The 27651-nt window shown below is 39.5% G+C and overlaps 1 protein-coding gene across 13 annotated transcripts; it reads right to left on the reverse strand.

Annotated features, from left to right (window-relative positions):
• MLF1 (myeloid leukemia factor 1) lies at positions 1–27651 on the reverse strand. 13 transcript variants are annotated; one of them, XM_020791800.3, is made up of 10 exons: positions 27414–27651; positions 20632–20785; positions 11679–11723; positions 11509–11553; positions 10374–10418; positions 6609–6686; positions 5270–5398; positions 3130–3289; positions 2052–2184; positions 1–1383 (listed from the first exon to the last, which is right to left on the reverse strand). In XM_020791800.3, the coding sequence occupies exons 1-10, from the start codon at positions 27458–27460 to the stop codon at positions 1272–1274; spliced, it is 948 nt and encodes a 315-aa protein (XP_020647459.3). In that variant the 5' UTR covers positions 27461–27651; the 3' UTR covers positions 1–1271. The 13 variants fall into 13 exon arrangements, with proteins under 13 accessions (XP_020647459.3, XP_020647458.3, XP_020647464.3 ...); XM_020791799.3 differs by having other exon boundaries at positions 6609–6689; XM_020791805.3 differs by lacking the exon at positions 11509–11553.

Consider the following 27651-nt stretch of genomic DNA (forward strand, 5'->3'; position numbering starts at 1 on the left):
TGTTAAATAGCTGTTTATTAGCAAAAAATGACAAGTGATATTTATGAACTCTCCATTAAGTATGAGAATGTTGGTTTTTGTAACACTGTCAGCTCAAATAGATATTAACCTAGGTTTATTTAGCATTAACAATAATATGCAAACATATATATTTCTGCCCTGCACAGAAGAGCACATGAATTAAAACCTTCTAGTATCTGAAGAAAATAACTGTACAGTTTTTTTATTTTTTGTATGCCAGATATTCATTTATACATCCTAACATAACTATCAAATGTTCATAATTTCCCAAGCCTATTCCGATGCATCAGTGATGTCTGAAGTCTAACTTTCTAGATGTAGGACTGCAACTTGCATCACCACTAGCCAGAATAGCTACAGTGAACAGTGTTAGGAACAACTGCACTCCGCCACCATCTATAGCCCCACACTGTACCCACATCTGCTATAAAAGGACATTTGATCTCAGAAACCTTGAAGTAATTTTCAGAATCCACCTATTCACTTAATCTGATGCACTTACAGTTGGCAGAAGTATAGGCTAAATATAATCTTGCTTTACAAATGCTTCATTAAATCTTATCTCTTATAAGTGTGATGCATCCTGAAGCAAGAAAATCTGCATCTTTACTATGTAAGTAAATATTTCAACCTTCCCCAGTTGATTTTACATTTTCAAGCTTTAAAAGACAAAATGCCTCTCAATTATAACAATCTCAGACCCCTGGTTCTCTATTCCATTTTCATTAAAAGAGAGTAAGTAAACCAGTGGAAAACCTCTAAAATAATTAGCAGCGAGCTAGCAGAAAGCATTTTCAAGAGAGATGGAAAGCAGTAGGAAAGGTGCAGACATTCCTTGCAATGCTTTACTTTATCTGATTGGCTCTTCATCAAAACCACACCAGTATCGCCTGAGTTACAAACAGTATTATATTTACTGTACTTCTTTGAAACGCTGTACATGGTTGCAATTACACTTTTATCTTCATACTTGCTAGAGCAGTTGGTGTTAATGAAAATTGTGTGCTTTAACTATCTTATACTTTAAAAATACAAACTTTCATAAAGTGCTTTTCAGTATCAATGTTTGCTTCCTTTAGTGGTCAAAACCATGTGTTACTGAAGAGTTGAGCCATCATAAACATTCAGTAGTCAAAGAACAGAATCCCTACTTCTAAGAACAGAGAGCTTGGTCTTGTTTATTAACCCAGAATTACTGTCTCCTCCCTCCCTCCCTAACAGCCAGATTAATCTGAAAGCACCAGAGCCATTTATTTTTTGCTGGCTTTGAGAGGAACATGTGATCCCTTGACGCTGAGCTTTTCCACAGAAGATTTAGGTCTCCTAGGGCCCTCTATGGCTGTTTTTGGGTAGGTCTTCTCCCTGGAAAAAGTATTTAGAAAAGGTATTTAGAGGGAATATCTGAAGCTTTAAGGTTTTTTTATGCAAAACATCCTGCACAATATTAGTTGGCTATATTGTTTAGAAGGAAAACTCTTGTTAATCTGTTAAGGAACAAACAAGTGTTGCAGTGACTAATACACAAATATATTAAAAGCAGTTGGAGCTCAAGGATGTTGTAGTATGCACAAAGATAAAGAGGCTGTATGCCAGTTTCTATCTACAGTGCATTTTCCCTCACTGTGTTTGTTTGAAGAGATGGAGGAAGGGGTCATGTGTTGCCCAATACTTTTCTTTCCCAGCTCCATCTATGCCCATCTGATTGATGTTGGGGTAAGCAGGGCAATTTGGTTTGCTCATAAGCCCTCTCTTCTGTGGGCCCTTCTCATGTGCATTTTAAACTAACATTGGATAAACAACAGATGAGAGCTAAAGCTAGACCCTCAAATCCAATTGTAACATAAGCATTTGGCTTGCCTGCTTATTTGCATGTATGATGCAACGAAGAATTACAACTTATTTCCCAAAAAGCAACATAATTACGTATCACTGTCTTCAAGCACACTACACATATTTGGGGATGCTGACCAGGTACTTCTCCTTGGAAAAATGTTAGAAAACAATATATTATGGATACTAATTATCTGTACCTCCTTGTTCCATCTTCCTTGCCAACTTGAGAGATATTCCTTTGTCTTGGGGCCTCTATGTTATATCTTCGTCCAGAGGGCTTGAATTTAAGAACCTCCTTCTGCCATTCTTCATCAAATGCATGAGCTTCAGCTGTACAAGAAGTGAAATTTCACTGTAAATGCCCTTACTTGATGCAAATTGCTGTATTTCAATAATAAATAATACAGAATTTTCTGTAATGAGTCTATTTATATTTTTAATTTTATTTACATCCTGCTTTTCTTCCAGTTCACAGACTCAAGGTGGCTTATAAAATGGCAGAAGGAAATGATAAGATACATTAAAATATTAAAAACTGTTATAATGTATCATAATGTTAAAAGATCTTTAAACTTAAAATACTTTGGAGGGGAAAACCGCAGGAGGAAAAATAAACAAACATGAAACAGAGTTTAAAAAAAGAAAAGTGTGACATTGCTGTGACCACCTCTACCTGGTGAATCATTTAAACTGCCCTTACTCCAATAGGCTTGCCTTAAGCCCAAAACATAGGAGACAAAGCGGTTGGTTTAAAGTTTGAAACATAAAAATATGATCTTTATTAAAACATAGCAACTAGTGAAATTAAACAAGAGTTCAGGTTACTTTGTGTTACATGTTAGCTTTCAAACATTCATCCTTGGTCTCCCTGATACAAAGTGTTTCTTTCTAATTATAGCTCACTCTTAAATATGACTTCCCTTCTCACGATACAATTAATCTCTCTCTCCACCTTCTTCTTCTCCTCTCCCTTTTCATATATTCCAGGCTCTTCTTGATTGGCTCTCCTCCTGCATTCTTGCAGCCAATCAGCTTATTTCTGTTGTTACCGAGTAAACTTGGTGAGTATTCTGTCACAATTGCCCATTAAAAGTCTCTCTGCAGCCTTATTATGGGCCAAAAGCTTGAATGGAGATCTTTGTTTGCCAGTGAAAAAATGAGGATTTGTGTGTGTCAATCTAGCTGTATTTGCATGTGGAAAGACACAAATGTCTGTTGTGACATCACATAGTATTAGAAAATAAAGACTTGGGTATCAGCCACAAACATTCTTACCTTCATCCAAATTGACAAATTCCTGATTCAGTTCTTCATTACCAGTTCTGTTGTTCTTTGATTTTTCAATGACATGAGCCCGATCCTGAATGTGATGACCAACAGCCATTTTTTCCAGTCCACTTTCAGAATCTTTAAGTGCTTTTCTTGTTTCTTTGATCTGTGGAAGGATATATGAAAAAGGCTACCATTAAGAAAAAAAAACCTCTTTCTGGTTATTTGTATTCTCGAAGGCTTTCACAGCTGGGATCTGATGGTTGTTGCGGGTTTTTCGGGTTCTTTGGCCATGCTCTGAAGGTTGTTCTTCCTGACGTTTCGCCAGTCTCTGTGGCCGGCATCTTCAGAGGACTGGAGTAGGAACTCTGTCCATGCTCTGTTGCTGTTTGTTGGATAGATGAGTATAGCTGTGGCAACAGCTTTTGTCTTTTTTCACGAGATAGGTTGATCAGCGTGTTTTTGTTGTGATAAGGGGGGGAGAGATTATCTGTCATTGTGATTGATGGGTGTTGTTAGCTGGTCTTTTTTGTGCAATGATCCCTAGTCCTTGTGGCTGGGTAGAGTTCGTTGATCTTTTGCAGGAAGAACAACCTTCAGAACACAGCCAAAGAACCCGAAAAACCCACAACAACTATTTCTGGTTATTTGTTTGGATTTTCTTTTCCAAACAAACTTGTGCATGCACCTGCCATTTCTGCTGCACCAATTCTGACTTTAGTGAGAAAAGTAGCTTTCCCATTCAAGAAGTAATTTTCTTTTTCACAAAGAAGTTGTATACTAATTCTTTCCCTTGAACAAATGGTCACTTCTTAGGACACTGACCACAACATGCTTATCTACAATCCAGACATAAGATCAATTTCCCACAGCTCATAGTCTCAATATTACTGTTAGAACGATTTTATACACCATCAAAGCCCTATCTAAATATAGCTTCTGAATGGGGCTAAAGAGATAAGCATGTGTTGGTATTTGCTACATGAAAAGAACACCAACGATTAGTATGTCATGCTAGCCAACTTGAAAAATGTGTCTATTGCTTATCACCATTCTCATATGTATATTATTAGAAACTTTCTGATAACTAAGTACTAGCCTTAGCTTTAAAACAATTTCCTGTGCGTTGTTTCCAACAGTCTTATCCTGCTGGTACATAACTTTTTAATGTACCAGACTTCAGTGTCCAAGTTCAAATTCAAATTTATTAGCAAAGTTAGATGCAATTGCTGTGAGGGAGCCAATGAAAGGGCAACAATCGTTATGTAAGTGCTTAAAAGTCAAGTTCTTATGTTTAACAGCTGGTATGAAGAGATCATTCAAGTTGTTTGTAGCATTCTAGTTAAGCAATTTATGTGCTTAAGTACTCCACATGTATTTTTCCTTTAATGAATACCCTGAAAAGCACTGGGCCGATACACAAAAAATGAAATGATGACCTAGTACAGTGATGGTGAACCTTTTTAAGCTTGAGTGCCCAAACTGCAACACAAAATCAACTTATTTCAAAGTGCCAATACTGCAATTAAAACCAGAATGCTGAAGTTTTAGTTTAGAAAAAAAACAACTGCTCCTGCACTGCAAGGGTTGAATGCTTATTTTTCCCCCTATGGGCGGTATTAACAATGAAATACTTACTGGTTCTCCAATCCCCCATTGGGCTAGACCGGTAATGGTCGCCATTGCATCCCTCTGCTGAACCGCGGCACCAGCAGAGGGGAGTGTCAAAATCAAGATTGGAGGACAGGTAAGTATTTCTTTATGGTGACTTATGGCTCGTGTGCCCACAGAGAGGGCTCTGTGAGCCAGCTGTGGCACGTGTGCCATAGGTTCACCATCACTGACCTAGCACTATGGGACAGTCCCTGAGCTTGCATGCTCACTGTTTCTTTTGTGCTCTTTCCTTTGTTACTTCCTGCATTTCCTGTTACTTTGCTTTTACTTCCTAACCATATCCAAGTACAAATACTGTACCTGCAAACCAAGATTGTAAACTGGGACATGACGTATACTGATTTTCTACACTATAAATTATTTCCAAGTATCAGCCAAAGGATTTATGAAATCTGGGCATATTAATTGTATCTTCCAGTATTCAATTTACTTATATCAAGGGGTGGGGAATGAACCCTCAAAGGTAACTTACTCCTCCTGGAGCTACACGTGTCTGAGCAGAAGCCTGGAAAACCTTTGGTGGTTCATCACCCCTCTTGGTGTAGGTCATCACTGAAGAAGAACTGAATGCATGTGCATTTGGATCAAGTGCCATTTTATCCTAAAGAGAAACATAAGAATTTAATTGAAACAAATGAAAAAATGGGAGTGCCGCATATAATAAAAACCAGGATTTAATACATCTGTGGCTTCTCTTACGCAATGAAAGATGGCCACTCACTTGTTAAACAGTGTTCAAGATAGAATTTACTGCCTGCAATAGCAGAAGAAAAGACAGCTAGCTGTCTCTTTATCAGCTGTCAGTAAAAACATAACTCAGCAACCTCTACAAAGGTGAGCTCTGTGAAAGTAAATTCACCATTCTGTAGCAAACAATGACCAAACACAGACATGCACTAGCATTCAGACAGTAACATGAGAGTTTCTCTTCATTTCTAAGATAAGAACTGATGTGAATTCTTTTGACACAATTCAGTGCAAGTGGGCTGTGAGTGGAGAAATAAGGAAGACACTATGCAATTAACTCTTTCCATTTGTGGAAATGATTTCATCTAAAAGTCTACAAGGTAAAGGTAAAGGTTCCCCTTGACAATTTTTGTCCAGTCGTGTTCGACTCTAGGGGCCGGTGCTCATCTCCGTTTCCAAGCCATAGAGCCAGTGTTTTGTCCAAAGACAATCTTCCATGGTCACATGGCCAGTGCGACTTAGACACGGAATGCTGTTACCTTCCCACCGAGGTGGTTCCTATTGATCTACTTGCATTTGCATGCTTTCGAACCGCTAGGTTCACGGGAGCTGGGACAAGGGACGGGAGCTCATTCCGTTGCGTGGATTCGATCTTACGACTGCTGGTCTTCCGACCCTGCAGCACAGGCTTCTGTGGTTTAGCCCACAGCGCCACCCGTCTACAAAAACACTACCAATTTTTCTTTTGAAGTGGTACAGTAGGGGAGAACATTTGGTCCTTCAAATATAATTAAGATTGTCAACTCCCACTAGCCCTAGCAAGCATAGCCAATGATGATAGGAGTCCAGCAACATCCAGAGGGCCGCAGTTTTCCCATTCCTTCTCTTAAAAATCCCTTACATGAGCAATGTAATTACAATATTTTTTTTAAATAAGCAATCAGCTCCATACCATATTCAAGCTGGAAAACATACATGATCATGATGCATTGTGAATATGTTTCTACACTGAACTGTGGATACACTTAGCTTCTTTAAGTCATTTACTTTGCCTTCTCTCATTACTTCAATCAAAATTATTGGCCCAGTGCTTAGATTGCACTAACACAAAAATACTAACTTACAAAATTTCTTTGTAATTCCATCATACTGTTCCTCATATTTGACATCATTCTGTCCATTGCAGAGAAAGGATCCATGGCCTGCTGGAAGAGAGGGTAAGAAATAATTAGACATTAACAGCACTATTCAGCTCAGTGCTTTTTCACCATCCACTCATGTACAAAGGAAGATGTTTATAGTTTTGCAGAGCACAGCAGAAGACTAAATAAGATGGCTAAGGCGGGATTCATTTCATGTGCATTTGTCCAGTTTCAATCCTCCTGCACAGCTACATGTTACCATCACAAATGTAACCAAAGTAATGATATACTGATAAAAGCCAAATTTATAACTTCATATGGGAAAAGCAGAAAATCTACTTTTCTTAATTTGAGAATGATGCAAGGAATTAAAAAGTAAATACATTTTCTTTAATGTCACCTTATTACTGAATGAAGGGGTACACAATTAATTAACTTCTTTATTTTAACAGCATATATTCAGGTTTTAGTTAAAATGCTGAAAAATGTGCACCCTCTGGTATAGACCACTTGAATGGCTAGGATGAGGTTATCAACATATGGGTTGATTAAAGTTTCTAAATTCAGATTACCTTCTGTGATTACCTATAATGTAGGAACAAACTTTCACTAGCCGTAAATAAAACATGATCTGATGAGACAGCACAACAAGCAGGAGAAAGGTAAGGTAAAGATATTTTAAATAAATAAATAAATAAATAAATAAATAAATAAATAAATAAATAAATAAATAAATAAAAATAAAAATAAAAATAAAAATAAAAAAATAAATAATAATAATAATAATAATAATAATAATAATAATAATAATAATAATAATAATAATAATAATAATAATAATAATAATAATAATAATAATAATAATAATAATAATAAAGAAGCAAGCTTATATGACAGACTGTTGATTTAGCTCTGATGTCTATTATGACTTCTCCGTAACTAAGGCTTCTGTTTACATAGATACTGTTTATAACAAGCATTCCAGCTGATAGCCTACCACCACAAGGCACACAAAGCAGACAGAAGCATGCAAAGGCCTTTAGAGCAGAGGTCCCCAAACCCCAGTCTGCAGCCGGGTGCTGGTCTGCGACCTGAGCTGGACTGGGCCACAGAGACAGACCTCCCGCCCCCACCCCCACATGCAATAACCCCCGCACAGCTGATTTGTGTATGCGCACAAGCACGCGCATGCCCGCACAAGCACTGTGCCATCATTTGCACATACACACAAGTGCGTGTGTGCCTGCACAAGCGCCATTGTTCAAGCATGTGCACAAGTGCAGGGGGTGCCCCGCCTTCCCCACCCAGTCTCCGGGATGAAAAAGATTGGGGACCCCTGCTTTAGAGGAAACCCAGTGGACTCATGACATGATTAATGAAAAATATAACTGTGACTATATGAACTCTGTGCCAAAAGGCCAAATCATTGAATTTTATGCAGAATTGGGCAATCATACATATATTTGCTCTGCAAAATACAGTTTCAAATGTTAAATTCCTGGGGAAAAGGGAAAAATCACAAGGGCATCAAAAAGAAAAGTTGTGAAGAGGTGACCAAGAAACAAGAAGTCAAGAACAGGGCTGGTCCAAGGTATTTTGTTGCCTGAAGAAGAGAACCAAATGATGTCAAGCGATCAGGGTTCATATGAAAAGGCTCTTAGGAGACCTCACCTATGTACAGTTTTTTTTAAAAAAAATATCCAAGTCAAGTGGCTAATACCAAGATTTGCAAAGGTATTCTAACAAAAAGGCTCGCCCTGTGCAATAGAACCCATAAGAAAACAGCAAAGGGCCAAGAAGCCTAGCGTCCAATTTGTCATTTCTGGAAGGTCCATCACAACCTTCTCAGATTTCTCAAGCCTTTTCCAGACAGTAACATCCAACATTTCTATAATATCCCCTGGAATAATGAAGATTAGGCAATTCAGACATAAATTAACATTATTGCTATACTACATTCACTCCATTCCACAAGTGATGAACCCAAAGCCTTGTGGAATATACACAACCCCAAAAGACAGAGCATAGAAACAGTTCAGAGAATAATTTCTGTAAGAATTAAGCAGAGTTCAGAACTATAGTTGCCAATCCTTGAAAAAGCATTGACAAAAACTGGCACTAGTTTTCAACTTTAGCAGGATGCCTGCAATAACACTTCAAGAACTAAAGCTCAAAGATGTAAGCAGAACAGCTTGCAGAGACAGCTTAATTACAAAGCATATCCCAACTGTGTTTAGCTGGCGTGTTTCCTTGTGCCAATTAAATGGCACAGTATAATAGCTATTGTAGGGACATGATAGTGCTGCAGGTTAAACCGCAGAAGCCTCTGTGCTGTAAGGTCAGAAGACCAGCAGTCGTAAGATCGAATCTACGTGACGGAGTGAGCTCCCGTCGCTTGTCCCACCTCTTGCCAACCTAGCAGTTTGAAAGCATGCAAATACAAGTAGATAAATAGGTACCACCATGGTGGGAAGGTAACGGCATTCCGTGTCTAGTCGCGCTGGGCACGTGACCACAGAAACTGTCTTTGGGCAAACGCTGGCTCTATGGCTTGGAAACGGGGATGAGCACCGTGCCCTAGAGTCGGACACGACTGGACTAAATGTCAAGGGGAACCTATAATATCTATTATACACGTGGGAGAGGAAATAGTGCTACTGACATCAGCCACTTTGGGCCAGTTGCATTTTATCATTGAAGATAGATTTAATATTTGTTTGGGGACAGCATTCAGAGAACTAAACTAACTGTGTTTTAGACTGAGCCCTGTTCGCATTGTTACAGGAGTGGAGACAGGGAGTGTGAGTGGAGAGGCAGCATTGCAGGAATTCAGCGCTCTTTTAAAGCTACAGGGAAGGCTCCTAAAATAAGACTTGCAGGACAGCACTATAGAGCAGTGCATGCATATGGATTAAGACCTTGGCTCATCTTTAAAAGCATCACAGTAACTACCTCAAAACAGCCAAACTCACACACCACTTATAATAGCAGCAGACATGGTAGTGAGAAGGGAGGAGGCATAAGGTACTTAGAATTAAAGAGGGAAGGTGGATTGCAAATAAAGAAAGGAATTAAAAATATGGTTTTCCTGCAATAAATATGATAGTCTGAATGCTTTGGATGCAAGTAGTTCCAGAGAATAAGCACAAGCAACAAGTGTGTAAAAATTATACATTTTTTCTTTGATAGGAGTCATATGAAAAGTGTCTTAGAAGACCTTACCCATGTGCAGTTTTTTAAACTAGGTACCAACTCCATTTGGCAGACAAATATTCTAAGTCAAAGGTTGCATATATCATCAGTAGACTTAAAATTTATCTAGCTATATGTTCATTGTAGTTCTATCTTCTGTAACACACTATTTTCAAATATAGACTAAACTACTACTGTACTTTGTTTACTAGAATAACTGTAGAGGTAACAGATTACACCTAATAATCAACACAGATTTCTCACTTGGCAGAAAATATCAACAGGATATGGATGAATGATACAAAGGGAAATACTGTAGAACAAAAGGACAAAGAGAATAGCTGCAGGTATTACATTGTAAGAAGGGGGGAATATGTCCTTAAATAATAACATTGATTTCAGTCTCCACACAGTAAGCTCAATAGTCACTGAAAATATAATTTTAATTTTTTTTAACCTTGTAAGTATTTTATAAAGCACAAAGCTTGGTTTTAGTGAAAGCGAAAGATGCCCATCGCCAAAAATTAGCAACGTCTATCTATTTAGTATACTAACCATGCCGCCAAAACAGCCAAAAGGAATATGGGGGAAACTCATGGCCTGAAAGAGAAATATGAGCTCCTATGAATTCCTTAATATTACGGCATAAATGCATGTGAGGGGCATCCAGATTGCAGTTTCTCATGAAATCTACTGTTGCTTGTTTGCATGGAGGAGGTTGCATTTTTCCCATTAATCTCGTTTCCTGCATTTTATGTGGCATCATCATCTCTCTGAAAAGGCATGTTCTTTTATGCTACTGGATGAATGTTTTGTGTTGTACCAATGTCTGACTATCATCCTGCACGTCCTCTTTTTCACTGGAAACACACCAGCCCCTGATTTTTTACACTTATATTCTAGCTCAAGGAGGCCGCCTATATAGTTCGACCACCCTGTGAGGCAGGTAATGTTGAAAGACCGACTATCCTGAAGTTACCCAGTATATTTCTAATCACTACATTACAATAGCTCTCTAAGAATTCAGCAACTTTATGATCTGTCCTTTGTCCAATAAGGCACCTTACTACTGGTCCGTGTGTAAGAGAGATGTTCTTTCAATTCAACTGCAAATTAAGCATTTACTAATGAAGGTGTGGTTAGAAAATAGATTAAGATGTCCTGGTCAGTCTTTGGAAGATCTGCAACAGCCCGGTAAGGGTTTCTCATTTCTAGGTGCTTTAGGCCCCCTCCCCCTTAAATTAGCTTGCTCAAGGAGAAGACCACTTTCCTCATGAGATAATTTGTTTCTGGTAACAATCACAAATTCCTGGGCCGAACGTGTGCTCAGAAGCATACTGCTCCTTAAATCTTGCCAGACTTTCACCTGCCATAGTTGCCATTTTGAATGTGACTTCAGTACTAGTCAAAGACAGAACAGAATGCCTGACATCTGCCTGCTTCTGTATTAGCAACATATACAGTGTGTACAAATAAATTATGAACCCGTACCTACACTTCCAACAAGGCCGAGGAGGAAGCACGTAAACAGGATAAATGTCTTGTTTAAATGTTCCCAGAGGGGGTGGGTGGGACAAAAATGGAAATGAAATGTGACAAGAATATACTAGACTGCACAGGCCCTTGCAATGGCAACATGCCCACAACATGAAACATTAGCAATCTCAGTTTCTTTAGTATGCATACTGACCGTGCCACCAAAACTGCCAAAAGGCACAAGCGGAAAACTCGCTGCCTGGAAGAGAAGCATCCGTTCAAGCAAAATTACTGCACTTGTAACATGATCTAAAGATTAAAAATTGAGAAGGCATTCCCCAGTCACCAAAAGTTAAGAGTTTTGCATTTCTTTAGTATACTAACCATGCCACCAAAATGGCCAAAAGGCATAAGGGAACGGCTCATTGCCTGAAAGAAAAGATCAGTTTACATGAATTGAGGTAGTGATACTGTAAGCAAAGGATACATATTTTACAGACAAAATTTAGGAGAGAGAAAAAATAAAAAATACCCAACCCTATGGAAGTCCAACACAGAGTACAGCATAGCAGAAACATTGAAGGGCAAATCAGATTTGATGTTTGATATATGATCAGAAGAAACAAAAAACAGCATGTAAGGTTAATTTTAATTTGAAGAGGGATAAGAGAAGAAAAACATTCCACTTCCACATGAATCACTGGCTGCACTCCTTCCAATGTAATACTGAACTGGGTATCTGAACAGTGTCTTGGGCAACAGACAGTGCACAAACAGGTAGGGAAGTAGCCAGCATCTTTCATCCTTGCTCTTTAGGTGCTCATCCCATTTTCTTGACACATCAGCAACCAGATATAAGAACAAACATGGCTGTGGATATCACACCTCGACTAGCCCTGCAATGGGGATTTTTAGTTAGCATAGTCTGCATTGTTTTTGAGTAAAAAATGTTTTAGTTTACCAAAGATGAGAGTTCTGCACCCTCTTTCAGAGTTCTGTATTTTACACACTTTCTGCTCTCCCCAAGTTTCAATTCTGTGTATTAGGACTCCAGATTAACAAGATGAGGTGCAGAGATGTTGATTAAAACCAACAAATCTGTTTCTGTTCAATATATAAATGTTGGTAACTAAATCTGCAAAGGTTGGAATAAATTGTAGGTCACAAACATTAAAATAAGCAATGCAGCTAGTCAGTACCCAAGCAATCATTTCATGGAAAAGTAAAAGATTATGTGGAGTTAGCAGTGAAATACATACATATTCTCTAAAATATTCATAGAATTCTGATGATAAGCCAAGCCATCTCTCCCGTGTCAGCAGTTTCAAAGATCATTGTAAAGAAGTTCTGAGTAAATCTATCACTATATACAAAATAGTTTGACTTATACATTCACAGTGAAGAAATTATAAACTAGTATACACATATAAATAGATGATGCTATAAATACTACCTAATGTTACTTTTAGAACTCAGCCAACTCGGCATATCTCTGTATGGAAAAATTACTGGGGATTCTGTGTGTGTGTGTGCAGATATATATGAGTTTCCAAAATCATGTACGGAGAGAATATGTTATATTAAACAACTTCACAGAAACACATTTTAATAAAACCTTCATTTTGTACATACTCAGGAAACACACAATACTTTCTACAGTGCAACTGCAAGTCCAGAGCGCATAAAAAACTGTCTGTTCCTATTTGCAGGCTGCTCCTATGTTTATCCCATTACTCATTCACTTCTTCCTATTTCAACTCCTTGCTCCATTTCTTTGTCATCCTAATTTATATTTTCTTCCTAAGGAAGGGAGTGGGAATCTCATTTTTACCTTCCAGCAGCAATTTTGCTGCAACAGCCTGGAGTGCACAATACTTTCTGTCCTATGCTTGAAGAGTTTTCATTGCTTTTAATCAAAATGAAAGATTTACTCACCTATGTCTTGCTGCTACATATCAACCTTTTAGTAGCTAATTTTTCTTTTTTCCCCCCCAGTCTATAGGATAGCCATCTTCCAGGTTTGTTGGCGTTCTCCAAGAAATTTTGTTTAGCTCTTTTAACTTGTTGACCTAATTCTTCTGATTCTATTAAGTTTAATTTATGTTTCACTATCTCCATCTGATTTTTAAGAGTTTTCTTCTGCGGTTCTTTTTTAGCTCTAGCTCCAGTTTTTTAAGTCCTTCTTTCAATTTTGTAAGTTGTTGGTTTTTTCTTTTATTCCTTTTGGCTATATATGATATGGCCAATCCTCTGAAGTATGCTTTAGCTGTGTCCCAAATTGTTTGCAGGGATGTTTTCTCTTTTTTATTTTCTTTGAAGAAGAGTTAGCTAATTTTTAAGTGGACTGTTCAATTTTTCAAAAATACCTGGACTACAAACTTCATAGCAAGAATACTCTACAACTGTCTAGAACATTTTTAATTGGTACGTTACTGCAGTGTGTTAATATTTACTTCTTAAATGAAATGAATTTTTAAATATTATTTATGAAAAAACCAAATTAGTTTTTTTGCCACTGCACATGAAAAAAAAATAAGTTTATCCTATATTTAATAGAGTTAAATTTTATTTAAAAACAAGAAATATAATAAACCAGATGACAGGAAGGGACATGGCAATCCTTAGAGGTAACACAACCATTCTTTGTTTCAGAGCAGGGAAAAATCAGTATAAACATTACTCATGAAGAGCCTGGCAGTTTAAAAACTGCTGCACAGCATATTTTCCTTGTAAAACGAGTACTGCAATACACAGACTGTGTAAATCCAAGAACTAATAATATGATTAGGTGTAGAGCCAGTGCTCATTATACCAACCCTGCTTTTTCAATGCATAGCCCTCTAGCTGGGTAATTCTACCTGCCAGTCACCCTTTCACTGCATTGGTATATTTCTTGGTAAGATACATTTAGACATTACAGATTTTTTCAGCACCTCATAAAGTATGACTTGCTGGATTTAAACTACAGCCTCTATATATGTTTATGCTTATAATTTTTTCATGAATAGTTTGAACAGGCACCCACTTTCAACCCTACCAACATGTCATAACATAGACTACAAAATGTACTTTTCTATATAGTACACAAAATGTTGAGATGCACAGATTCACTCATATTAAAACATCTATTCACATATCATTAAAATCATGCTCTTAAATTAATTAAGATCTCCACAGGGACATTCCATTAAGGCTGAAGAGGATATATATTAGAATTATAAACAGTTTCAAGTTATCATCACAGAATACTTTCAAAATAACTCTTGGCCATTATTAAATTTAATCATGTAATATTAGGGATTAACAAGACTTTTGAAAGCATATGAATCATTTTGCATCATTCTATTTTCAAATATCCTTTTCTGTCTCTAATAATTATCTGCCAAAAAAAAGGCTTGTGAAAAAAAATGGTACAGCTACATTTAGTTTCAGTGACTGATGAGAATTCCTATTTCTAGATACAGAAAATGTGTCATAAAAGTGGACCTCTAGTTGCCTATAAAATTTCCATTCCTCTACTTCACCATGAGCCTCCCCTAAAACCAGCTCTGGGAGAGTCCACAGCAAATTCTGATGGTGCAGAAGAGACGGGTAATTGTACTTTCATTATTCAGCTAACGGAACCTTTTCCATGAATGGGAAGGGTTAACCAGATATAATTAATATAGCATAGACAGCCTCTCTTTTTCCACCAACAGAACTGAGAACCAGCGATGAAATGCACCATCTTGCATAAATGGAGAATTACACAGGTGTGCTCAGAAGTATTCAGAACAGCTCTAATATATTTTGGGACCTTCCTAGTTCAATGAATTCAGGGTAGCCTCAAATTTTTGATGTTATTAAATATAAAACTGTATGGTCAAAATATTAAAACCCCCATTCTTCGATGAGTCATGCATATCCTATAAATAGCTTCCTTTGTTTTATAGTGATTACAGATGGCATGAACCACAGTTTGTTTACTAGCTGAACAGCTGGTTCATGGTTCAGCATCACAACCCCTCTGGCGGGTGCCCACTCAGAGGCAGTGCCCAGAGGAGGCAGGGTGGAGTCCTGTCTCTGAGTGGGCGCCTGCTGGACAAATCAGAGCATCAAACTGCAGATCAGCTGTTTGGCGAGTAAACAGTGCCAGACCACTGTTCAGCTGCTAAACGAACTGGGGGTTTGCACCCATCTCTAATGGTGATGTAAAATATGCCAGAGAAGCACATGCATAAAGAGTGCCAGGATCAAGGAATTACCTGCCTTGAATAAAAATCAGTAGTTTCTGAGCTAAACAGTTAAAATTAAAGCTCTATCCAGGGGTCAAAGAGGGTTGGTTTGGCAGCATGAGCACGAAGAATTCATCACCTGCCGGTGATGAACCCTTCATGTGAAAAAGGATGAACCCTTCATGTGAAAAAGGACAATCTGAAGAAGCGTTTGATATACATGGAGCCTCCTCAAGCAACTGGGAATGCTGATCTTCCAGGACTGGACATTTCTTTAACCGTAAAGAGAAATGCCATGTGAAGAACAGTGTTCAGACAGTTTGTTTGGCCATAGAGACGGCAACAGGTTGGGAGAGAACTAAATTCTCTCCCCTCATACTTCCAAATCAACCCTTTTTGAACACCTGAACAAGGTTTCTAAGTTAAAGAAAGGTAGCTGAAGACGTGCCAAAACAAATTACTATAACATACTGTACAAAATTTATTCTCTTAGCAGGTTCATGTCCTTGGGCTTCTAATTAGAACAAATGGACATTAATTTTTTTTCACATCTGACTAAATGTAAATATTTACATGTTGCTTCCTTTATCAGACATAATATGCCTCTGTGTATGAGGAACTGGTGAACCTGAGAAAAAGAGTACAGGTACACTGATGTCCTGCTAGTGGGGTCGCGATAAACAACGGGATGGCTGCTAAATGACTAGACAAGTTGTTGGTCCGATCCACCATAGCTCTTCTTTTCTGACCCAAATCCCTTTGTTGTTCAAAAATAACATGAATCTGAAGAAAGCCCCCATTGCGTTTTGTTTCAAAGTAGCTTCTAAGGACAAGCACAAGGTTGAAAATAATCAACAGGTTACCCACCCGTAATTGTAATTCTTTGAGTGGACCTCTGTGATTCACACCCTGGGTGATTTGCGCCTGCGCGGAGCCTCATCGGAAGATTCTAGAGCTTCTGGGGTAGCAATGAACACATTAGAATATGCCCCTCCCCACCCATATAAGTACCTTTGTGCCAAGCGTCCCCTTTTACTTGTGTCAACCGCTGCTTAATAGTAAGTAAACAATGGCGTGACAGAGGGGAGGACGGGCAGGATGTGTGAATCACAGAGGTCCACTCAAAGAACTACAATTATATAGAATTTGGAGCTGGCTGTTTTTGGAGGAAAATGGCTCCTGGGTCATTGAGTCTATAGAGGTTATCAATCTGCTTAGACATGGCATGGGAAGAAGATGGTTTTGTCCAGGACCTCTGCACGGTACAAGTGGGTGCTGATAAGTATTGAGTCTTACCCAGAAAAAATTGAGCTAGGAAGCTATAAACTGCAGGGTGTATTGGCCAATTTGTCTACATTCAATGGTGCAAAAATCAACTACCTATGATTTTAACTTAACTTTCATTTTCCAGTCCAAAGTGAACATGGCGACACCTCCAGAAAAGTTCAATGTGGAAGAGGACAGGACCATAATCAAGTTCCTGTTTCTCCAAGGGAAAGGTGTAAAGCAGATCCATGATGAAATGCCACAAACTATGGGTAACGGTGGCCCTTCATATGCAACAGTTAAACGTTGGCTTGTCAATTTTAAAAGTGGCCATTTCGGTGTTGAAAGTGAGAAATCCAGTGGAAGGCCTGTTTCTGTCACTGTGCCTGCAAATGTGAAAAACATCCATGACATGATCATGGAGGACTGCCGAATATCAGCCAAAAGTATTGCTATATATCTGAGAATATCACGTGAGAGAGTTGGTGCCATTATCCACAACAACTTGGAAATGAGAAAGCTGGCAGCAAAGTAGATCCCCAAACTTTTGACAACCAAACAAAAGAGGAAATGTGTGGAGTCATTGGTGGCTGTTTTGGAACATTTTGCAAGAAATGAGTCAGATTTCCTGGACAAACTGGTAACTGGTGATGAGACATGGATCTACTGTTATGATCCTGAGACAAAGGAACAGTCTAAGGAATCGAGGCATAGTGGTTCCCCCAGGTCAAAGAAGTTCCGAGTGCACAGGTCAGTGCAGAAGCAAATGGCAACAGTTTTTTGGGATAAGAAGGGAGTTCTGCTGGTGGACTACCTCCAACAGGGGTCAACCATCAATGCAAAATATTAAGGAAAAACGTTGAGGAAAGCTCTCCAAAGGTGTCATCCTGTTGCATGACAACGCCTCATCACACAATGCAGGTAAAATAATGGCAAAACTGACGTCCTTAGGCTTTCAAGTGATGCCACATCCACCCTCTTCTCCCAACCTGGCTCCTTCTGACTATTATCTGTTCCCCAAACTCAAAAAACACCTAAAGGGACAATGTTTTGGGAGTGTTCTGGAGGCAACTAATGCTGCAAATGAGTGGTTACACCAGCAGTCAGAAGAATTTTATTTGCAGGGACTTAAGAAGCTGCAGGACAGATGTCGCAAGTGCTGGACCATAAAGAAAGCAGACCGCCGAAGAATTGATGCCTTTGAATTGTGGTGTTGGAGGAGGCTCTTGAGAATCCCCTGGACTGCAAGGAGAACAAACCTATCAGTTCTAAAGGAAATCAACCCTGAATGCTCACTTGAAGGACAGATCCTGAAGCTGAGGCTCCAGTACTTTGGCCATCTCATGAGAAGAAAAGAGTCCTTGGAAAAAACCTTGATGTTAGGAAGGTGTGATGGCAAGAGGAGAAGGGGACGACCGAGGATGAGATGGCTGGACAGTGTCTGCGAAGCAACCAACATGAACCTGACACAACTCCGGGAGGCAGTAGAAGACAGGAGGGCCTGGCGTGCTCTGGTCCATGGGGTCACGAAGAGTCGGACACGACTATACGACTAAACAACAACAGTTACAGCTTCCTAGCTCATTTTTTTCTGGGGAAGGCTCAATACTTATCAGCACCCCCTCGTACTAAGGAGAGATGGTAACATCGATATGTGCACCAGAGTGGTTGTATTTTTAGAGATTGGATCATATAGATGATCGGCTGATTCTGTCGATGGACTTGCAGATCAAGGGATTTAGCCATGTGAATCATAAGTTGGGCATAAGTCTGGAAATCCTCTGCCAGTGACAGCGGGTCGCTATTGACAATGTCCGACTCTGGAGATGTAAGTAACGCTGATGGAGTCTGTGGCTGATATCCATGGTCAGAGCCACCAAGGTCACATCTGGAATTGATGAACTGTTGATCGACTTCAGTGTCGAGAGGCTGAGTCTTGTAGTATTGCTGGTTATGAGTTGGAAAAGATGGAGGTGGCATATCAATGGACATCTGTTGATGTCAAGGATCATCAACATTGAAAGATGGTGGTTGAGCGTTGATGGACCTTCATTGGTAGGGACAGACCTCGGTGTCAAGCTCAGTGTCGTAACAGTGCTGGGGTTGATGACTTGGATTTACGGGAGGACGGAAATTGTGTTGATGTAACGGAATGGAGTGAGTGTCCATGAACCAGGATGAATATCAAGTATCGTTGATATCAGAGCCTGTGTATCTGTGATGTCAAAACAGAGGTTGCTGATGTGATGGCATAGCAGTAGAATAAATTGATGCTGGCGATGCCGAGAGTGGAGAGTGATTTCTGTCTATTGTAGTAGGAAAGTATCGGGAGGCTGGGGCTGCAAAAGCCTCACGTGTGGATGAAATCTGCTCAACCGTCCGAGGTTTTTTCGATACCAAGTGGGGAGCAGGCTGAGGTATAGTCAGCTCTCGGTGATGTGGCTGCTTCAACACCAATGGTTGTCGAGAGGTAGGCCGACTATTAGATGGTATTACTGAACCGGGTAAAACACCTGGTTGACTAGTTGCTGCAGTTTGTCAAGCAGAGCACTGGCTGGGGCAAATGGCAACCCGATGCATGTGCTGAGCGTGGGTTTGAACTACATGCAATGAAATAAGCTGTTGAGATTGTTGATGTTGCCGGTCCTGGTTAGGGATCGGTAGGCGATCCGATGGCATTGAATATGGAACAATGTCAAGCCATTCAGGATGGGAATCCTCGGGTGATGGAATAAACGAATGATTGGTGGAAGGAATGGAAGGTTGCAGACTGGGAGGAGAGGACGTTAGTTGGTCAACTCTATCATCCCATTCTGGAGACCGAGAACAGGGTTGATGAGATGGAAGTCTGTCATCATCTGAGGGAGATCCAACTGAAACTGATTCAGAGAGTTATGGTGTGTCTGTAGGTTTAGACTTTTTAGCTCGTTTAGGAGGGGAAACAAAAAACTCTGATGAAAAAGAGTTGATCTAATAGTTTGAAAGAAAAAGATTGATAACAGGAAGGAATAAAAAATAAGCTCTTTCTCTTTTATTCACAGAAGCAGAATTATGAAGCTCTCAACGCGGCAGCTGAAAGAAACTGAAAGGGGACGCTTGGCGCCAAGGTACTTATATGGGTGGGGAGGGGCATATTTTAATGTGTTCACTGCTACCACAGAAGCTCTAGAATCTTCCGATGAGGCTCCGTGCAGGCGCAAATCACCCAGGGTGTGATTCACAGAGGCCACGAAGAAGACCTGGCACTTTCCCTTCTGATATGTAAGTTATAGTTTATGCTGCTGCTAAGCTACATGAAGGCAGTGTATAGATCAGGCATCCTGGCACAAGTCTATACACATACTATCCTGGAACAGAAATTCCAGTATCTAAGTTCTAACCCTAGTCAGAATATAAAATCCATCAAAGGTTAAAACAATTGATTAAATGCATATAGCCTTCCAAAATCCAGAAACCAAAATTTTACAATCATATTTTGCATCCAAGGACATACAAATTTATTACTACATCTGAACTGATACCCCATATGCTAATTAATGTTTAAGAGAAGTCCCTAACTGTTGCAGGTTCAAATCTGATTATGGTATAGCTATGAAGTTCCTGTTTCTTACAGAAAGATTCAAATACTTTCTGTATCAGGAAGATGGTAATTTACACTGCAACTCTATACATTTTCCTCAGAGGTAACTCTCAGCGATTTCACAGTGTCTATCCAGATGTAAATCCCACTGAATTCAATGGAGCTTATTTCAAGATCCACACTACAACACTGCTGTTGAAGATGGGACATAGTACCAGTTCACCAACATATCACGAGTTATCAGTGGAATAGACAGGATGAGACAGAGAAGGCATACCTTGTGATTGTCTGTCACAGCAATTTGAGAATCATGACGTCCTCTATGAACTGTATTTCCTTCGCCACTATGCTTAATAGCAGGAAATAGCTCTCGCCCAAAAGGTTCAGAAAAGAAACGACGTACATGTTCACTGTGTGCAGCAAATGGATCCCTGAAAATGATATTAATAGGGACAGGAATAATGTATTTAGAAGACAGGCAACCTACCACAATAACTATCCTGGTTTACACAGGGGTTTAGAGCTTTACAGGATATTAACCTATTTCTTGCAGTATACTTGTAGCTTCCTCAGCTTACACTGGTATGTTCTGGCATGCAGTTTAATTCCCATAGTACTGCACTGATGTGTTCTAGCATGCAGTTTGGAAAAGACTGGAACAGTGCATATTACTGTATTTTATTGTTGGCACCTGAATATGCACATCACAGTAGAAAAACAGCAACATTCCTGCCTGTTCTCCTCTATATGAGTGCTCCTGGCAAAGAGATTAATTTGCATTATTAACATTTCCCATAAATGCTATGTTGGAACTACTGATCTGGTGCACCAACCACAGCAGAAATCCACATGAGAAAAAGTATCCTAAGACACTTCTTGGTAAACTACATGCATAGGACTGCTTCTCACAGAAAGGAAATTGCTTTTGCACCTGTCTGTGATTTGGCAGGCGGGGTGGGGCAAGGGGGGGGGGAGTGACTTGGCAGGGCCAGAAAATACTGACTGAGATCTACTACAGCTTCCCAGGAACAGCTGCACAGTCAGGGAGACATTTATAAAAACCAATTTTATCCTCGACAGTATTTCTGGCTTGCCAGTTGAAGATCTCTCCTTGTGAGGCAGAGGAAGCTTTCATGTTAATATACAGTTTTAGAAGCTAATCCCAAGGTGAAGTAGTTCTATCCACTGGAAGGATTCAGTCTGCTGTATCTATTCTAGAATAGAATAGCCTGATGCAAGTAAAAATTATGATTTGATTTTGACTCTGGACAACTCATAAACTATGTAGCTGTTAGCCATTGCGGCTACTTCAGTTAGACTACCACATGATCCCTACATATTAGCTTAAATTTACACATTCACCAACATGCACACACCAATAATAACAAGTAACAACAAGTTAAGTTTCACAATGCTTTTTAAACTTGGAATCTTGGTTTATTCAACCACATGGTACACTAGTTGCATGGTAGTGGATATAGCTGATTGGTTCTGCTTTGCTTCCCCCTTTGTACAAGCAGAAAAACAACCCAAACATCAACAGCATATTACATATAAGCAGAGAATTGTGGTTTACTGCTCAAAGATAAGCCCAGATCATCTTTCATACTGAAACTAGGCTTTCTTATTAGCTTATGAATTCTGACTTGTTTGACTGAATAGCTGTTCTCTGGAGGAAGTTTAAAACTGGCAGAGAAATTGTGTCAGAGAATAACAATAGGATGTGTTTTGCTCCTGAATTAAGATGTTGGACAGACAGTAGGTTGGTGATTAATTCCATTCAGTGGTAGTGATTAGGGTCTTACTGGATTAAAAAGCTCCAGATGATTGCATTAGGAATCATAATGACATAGGAAACAGAGTGCTAAACTTTCTGAAGTTTCTTTGTTCAAGATTTGCAACTCTGAAGCCTGAGAAAGTGTGTCCAAGAATTATGAAGTGTTCACCCACTGATTTTTGGGGTGTCCATTTTGTACCCATTTACTTTTATGCAGAATATGGCCTGTTTGCCCAGTAAAAAAATGGCAGTGGTCCACTGCTGACAAAATATGACATATATCATACTGCCAGGAGCTCTGTATCTATTTAAAAGATGAAACACTACTTGAGGAAGCTTCCAGAAGCTGTAGTTTACCTTTATTTGTTGGAGGAAAGCATCTTTTAGTGGGAAGGGAGAGTCTATTGTATCTAAAAACAACTGGGGAGGGAATGTAGGCCCAGGGCTACATTTACCCACCCCTGGTTTAAAACAATCCTGCTTCAAGTCATTCCCAGCAAAGCTGTTTTTTCAATGCACAGTTTAGATTAACCACAGTTTGTTGAGTTTGACTAACCAGATAAGTTGTACTTAATTTTTTAAAAAATGAAGCAAATGCTTCTGCACTCTTCCTCCCTATTATGCCACAGGAAAAGAGAGAGAAGTTAAGTTAGTTTCTCATGGCAAGAAAAAACAAGACTCATTGCCAACACAATAAACCACGGTCTGCTATCATCTCCAAGTGTAGTCAATATGAGTTTTGTCAAACTGCCACAAAACATGTTGGTCTTTAAGGTACCAGAAGACGTTTTCTTTTTACATTTGTACAGGAGGTCAAGAGTTTTTTCTAACTGAAACTGCCTTGTAATAGCTTAATGGAAATGTATTATGTTACAGTGAAGTGTGCTGTTTACATACCGCCCTGTACTGCATAAAGCACTTTCTACACAGTTTAGAATTTAATTATGCAGGCTACACCCCCTTCTAGCTGGGTACACAATTTACTGACTGCAGAAGGATGGAAGACTGAGTCAACCTTGAGCCCGCAACCCGGGGCCAGCATTGAACTCAGGTTGTGAGCAGAGTCTCCAATGCATTGCTGCAGTTTAACCACTGCATCATGAGGCTCCTGTTACAGTATTGCACATTATGTAATATTATCCTTCTGCTTCACTCCTTTAGTATAACTATATGTACTTCTAAAATACGGCTCTGTGAAACAGAATATAAATTACTTAGAAGTTTTGAGACACTCTTAAGCTTTGTCCTGAAGTTACCCATTAGGATTTAACCGAATTACAGTATTACAGATTTCCTAATGATTTCTAAGTTTATTGTGTATATTTTGATTCATTCATTTTGCCTTCTCATTGGGAATCCCAAAGAAGAACATTTTAAAAAATAATTGTTTCTACAATATGAATTGGGCATATTCCATTCACAGTTCAATTTTTTAAACTTTAATGCTACAAAAGCCTTACCAGTAGGATTTTTTCTCTAACAGGCAGGCAATATATGTTCATTCCTGCACAATACAACACATCTTTTTGCATTTGTAGCCACATTGAGAATCATTCTGAATCTATTAACAGTTGCATTCCTGCATGTACAATTAAGCATGACTTCTATTAACAGACACTCTATCTAGTCTACTGTTTTCATTTGAAGATGAAAAGTCTTTTCTTCATACAATGTATTTTCGCTTCAAGTACTGCCAAAAAATTCAAAAGCCAAAGCAAAGATCCTACAATATATTTTTCCCATAGTGCTCTAGGGGGTGCTTGCTATGCATATGGAAAGCTTATGTCCTGAACTGTAACTGAAATTGGATGACTTATAAAGAACCAGATACAGAATAATTTATGGCTCAAACCACTTTGGCCCTGATCCAACATTGATGTGGGTGAAATCCAGCATTTGCAAATGGAACAGATTTTTCTGTTTCCATGGAACTCTCTACTTCTCCCCTGGAACAGTTCCAAACCCTCCCACAGATATCTAGAGGTTGAGTGGAAAGGTATAGGGAGGGGAAGTCATTGTCTCCCTGTTCTGTCAGAGGGAGGGGTTTATTTGAATAGAGTTGTTAAGTATTATCTACAGGTCAAGCAAGCACCGGCCACAGAGATCCATTTTGTCATTTTTTTCTAAAGAAGCAAGTCAGTTTTAGATTTCTTACTGTGATTTATTTATTTATTTATTTATTTGATTTTTACCCCGCCCCTCTAGACAACGTCTACTCGGGGCGGCTTACATCTTACTGTGATGAGTGAACAGACAGGTTTGTGGTGCAGAAGAAGATCCAGTGACAAAGGAACAATCTGCTTACGCATACACTTTTCTGAAGGACTACTAATGAATTTCAATTAAGTAGAAGTTGGCTACAGAGCTAATATAAAAGCTGATACAAAAACTTAGCAGATATTGTAAGAACAACCTCTTATATAAACATCAGGCTAGAGCAGTTGCTGACACATGGTACAATAATGCAGACGCTTCGGGTTGATTTCAAAGGATCAGTGATCACAGAAGTTAGCTTGCGGGAGAAATACCACACTGGGCGTTTGCTGAGTAAGGAGTTACAGATCTAAGTGTAAAGCTGCTAAGAAGAGATTATACCAGATAACAGACCTGTTAAGCCCAGTTCTGTGAACATACTTGGAAGTGCCTAGCTCTGCCCCTTTGTAGTTCCCTTCTTCATGGTTACTATGCTGCATCTTTAAAAAGGGGTTTCGTGTTTAGGCTCCCCATATGAGCAAGAACTCTGGAAGATCTGGGTTCTTGATTGTCCATAGAGCCTATGCACTTTATACACATAAGCAGATATATTCTCATATCAAAATGAGGTGCTACAACTGTCTAGTCACCACAACAGAAGATGAGACTAGATCTGCCTAAGCCTGGTTTACAACAACTTCTAAAATATACATACAGCCACAACAGTGCTGCCCACAGTTATATGTAGTGAATAACAAGTAACTTAAAATCTACCCCTGGTTAAACCAGGCCTTACAAGTTACAGGTGAGCAATAAGCTTGCTACACATCTCTATCCCTGTCATGTTTCATATACAGATTTCCGCTAACAGAAATGTTCCTCAGGATTCATTATGAGTATTTAATACAAGTAACACTATTATTATTGTATTTTCAATAAAAGTTGTCCATGGATGAGTGTAATGTTCTATAGTAAGAAATATCCTCTTAAATGTAAGAATATTTCTAAAAAATAAGTGAGATATAGCAGCCAATTCCCCCTAGTCTTTAGGGGAAATACCCTTAATACTTGTATATCCTAAGAATATTAATGTGGACACAGATGACTGAAATCTACTTTCTAGTAGATGCAAAAATATTTCATGAACAGTCTGATCCTATACAGATTATGTGGGAATAAACCCCACTAAATGAAAGAGCATAAGTTTAATGCTTTTTAGAAACCCTAGAAAGGTATTTCTTCTCCCTCTCACTTTTATTACAACAACCCTGACAGGCAAATCAGGTTGAGAGTGTGGGATTGGCTCAAGATCATCCAGTAACATTCACTGCCTAGTACAGATCTGAACCCAGGTTTCCTAAAATCTAATCCAGCACTCTAATAAGGATTCAAGTTAATCAAGTACCATGTTTCCCCGAAAAAAATGACAGGGTCTTATATTAATTTTTCTCCAAAAACACATTAAGGCTTATTTTCAGGGGATAGTTTATTTTTTTCATGTACAACAATCTACATTTATTAAAACAGAGTCATGCCATCTTCTTCTGGTTGCTGCACAATGGTGGAGGGTGGGGTTTCACTTAACTGGGGCTTATTTTGAGGGTAGGGCTTACATTACGAGCATCCTGAAAAAATCATGCTAGGGCTTATTTTCAGCTTAGGTCTTATTTTCAGGGAAACAAGATATAATACACAACTAATACAAATTATCAAAGAGGAAAAAGCAGAAAATATGTGGCAATTGAAGAAGCTGGGGCCACAGAAATCATTTCAAGTTATAACACAGTTTTATTCTTTCCTTTACCATGCTATGTGTGAAAATGCTGATTCTGATCTATGAAACCTCACACAGAAATAAATCCATTGGTCCTTAAAGTGCTACAATATTTTCCCTTTTCTTTTTCACCTTTGCTTTTGCCCACATAATGAGACAGATTAACACAGCTCACTTCTTTAGAATTTATCTTGTCTGCTGTACTATGAGAGACCAAGAAAACTGGATCAAATAATACCAAAGTTTTCAGCATTTATTCACAATTTTCAGTATTTAAAAACAACCACGGAGCCAATGTTTTGAAGAAACTGATTCATTGCTCCCTTTCAAAAAACTAAAAATCCTCTGTTCCTAACAGAAAACAATCACCTAAGTGTATATATATATAAGCAAAACATGCATCATGGGGGAGCAGAATAGGTATGTTTGCGAACGGGTTTTACTTTCAGCACCTTGGAAACCTTTCTACTTCAGCAGGGCTTGAGACTGGCCCAGTTCACAGCACTGTTGGCCTGGCACAGTTTGTATGTGGGCAAAGAAATATGTGAGTGAGTGAATACGGGCATGCTCCAGCAAGAACCAACTCCCAACTATTCCTCACCAGGAGGCCAGAAAAATGGCACAATTTCCCAAGACTGGGAAGTTTTCAGAAGGGTACTTCTGTCCCAGTGGACCTTGGTAAAGTGAAGGAGCCTGCTATAGCACCAGAAAACCGACCAAGAGCCTTGCCAGTTATTCTTGCTTTCTCGAATGGACCCATCCCATCAGCTGCATCCACGGTTATCCTAGGTTTGCAGATGAAGCAAGGGGGGGGCGTCCTTTCTTCCCTTCCCCTCCTTCCAAAATGCTGGTCAACTGTGGGTGATAACCTTTCACGCATCTGGTCCCTTGGTCCCCAGCCCACCAACGCATATGCCACAATCATGAAACTGATCTTTGAAGAACCGCAAGGGTCTCCACAGATTTCGTTGTGCCTAACTTAACACACACGGGCTACCCCTTCTGGAAGTAATAACCGGGGGGGGGGGGGGATTTAATGCAGAAGGAAAAAATCCGAATCCAGACAAAAGACTGCGGACCTCTGTCCTTGGGTTCAAGGAGATGGAGAATACGACTTGACTCCCACTCCACTCCAGCTCCCGCTATTATGAATCGATGAGAGACGGGGCAACCTTTACACGTTCCTCTCACTAATTTCTCTTTGAGAAAGAGACACGATTTTTTTTCACGCGGCTCCTGCCTCTATTTCCCCCCCCCCCCCACTTCGGCCAGTCAAGTCTTCGAGAGTCTCCCGCACGCACACACACACCCTCACCGAAAGAAGGGATCATCCTCGAAGACCCTGGACAGCCCCCCGAACATGGCTCTGGCTCCTGAGGCGCTGCTATTCCGCCGCCGGCTCTACTCGAGACCTTTCTGCCGCGACTTCCACCACAAAGAGCTGGAGAAACGGACCTCCTCCATGGTCCGCGGCCCGCCCCTTCGCCTTCGGGAATCTGCTCTTCCCGTTTCCTATTGGCTCTGGCGGGCGCCCAGCATGGCGGTTTGGTAAC

This window comes from Pogona vitticeps, chromosome 3 (genome assembly GCF_051106095.1).
Source record: "Pogona vitticeps strain Pit_001003342236 chromosome 3, PviZW2.1, whole genome shotgun sequence".
Taxonomy (NCBI): Eukaryota; Metazoa; Chordata; class Lepidosauria; order Squamata; family Agamidae; genus Pogona; species Pogona vitticeps.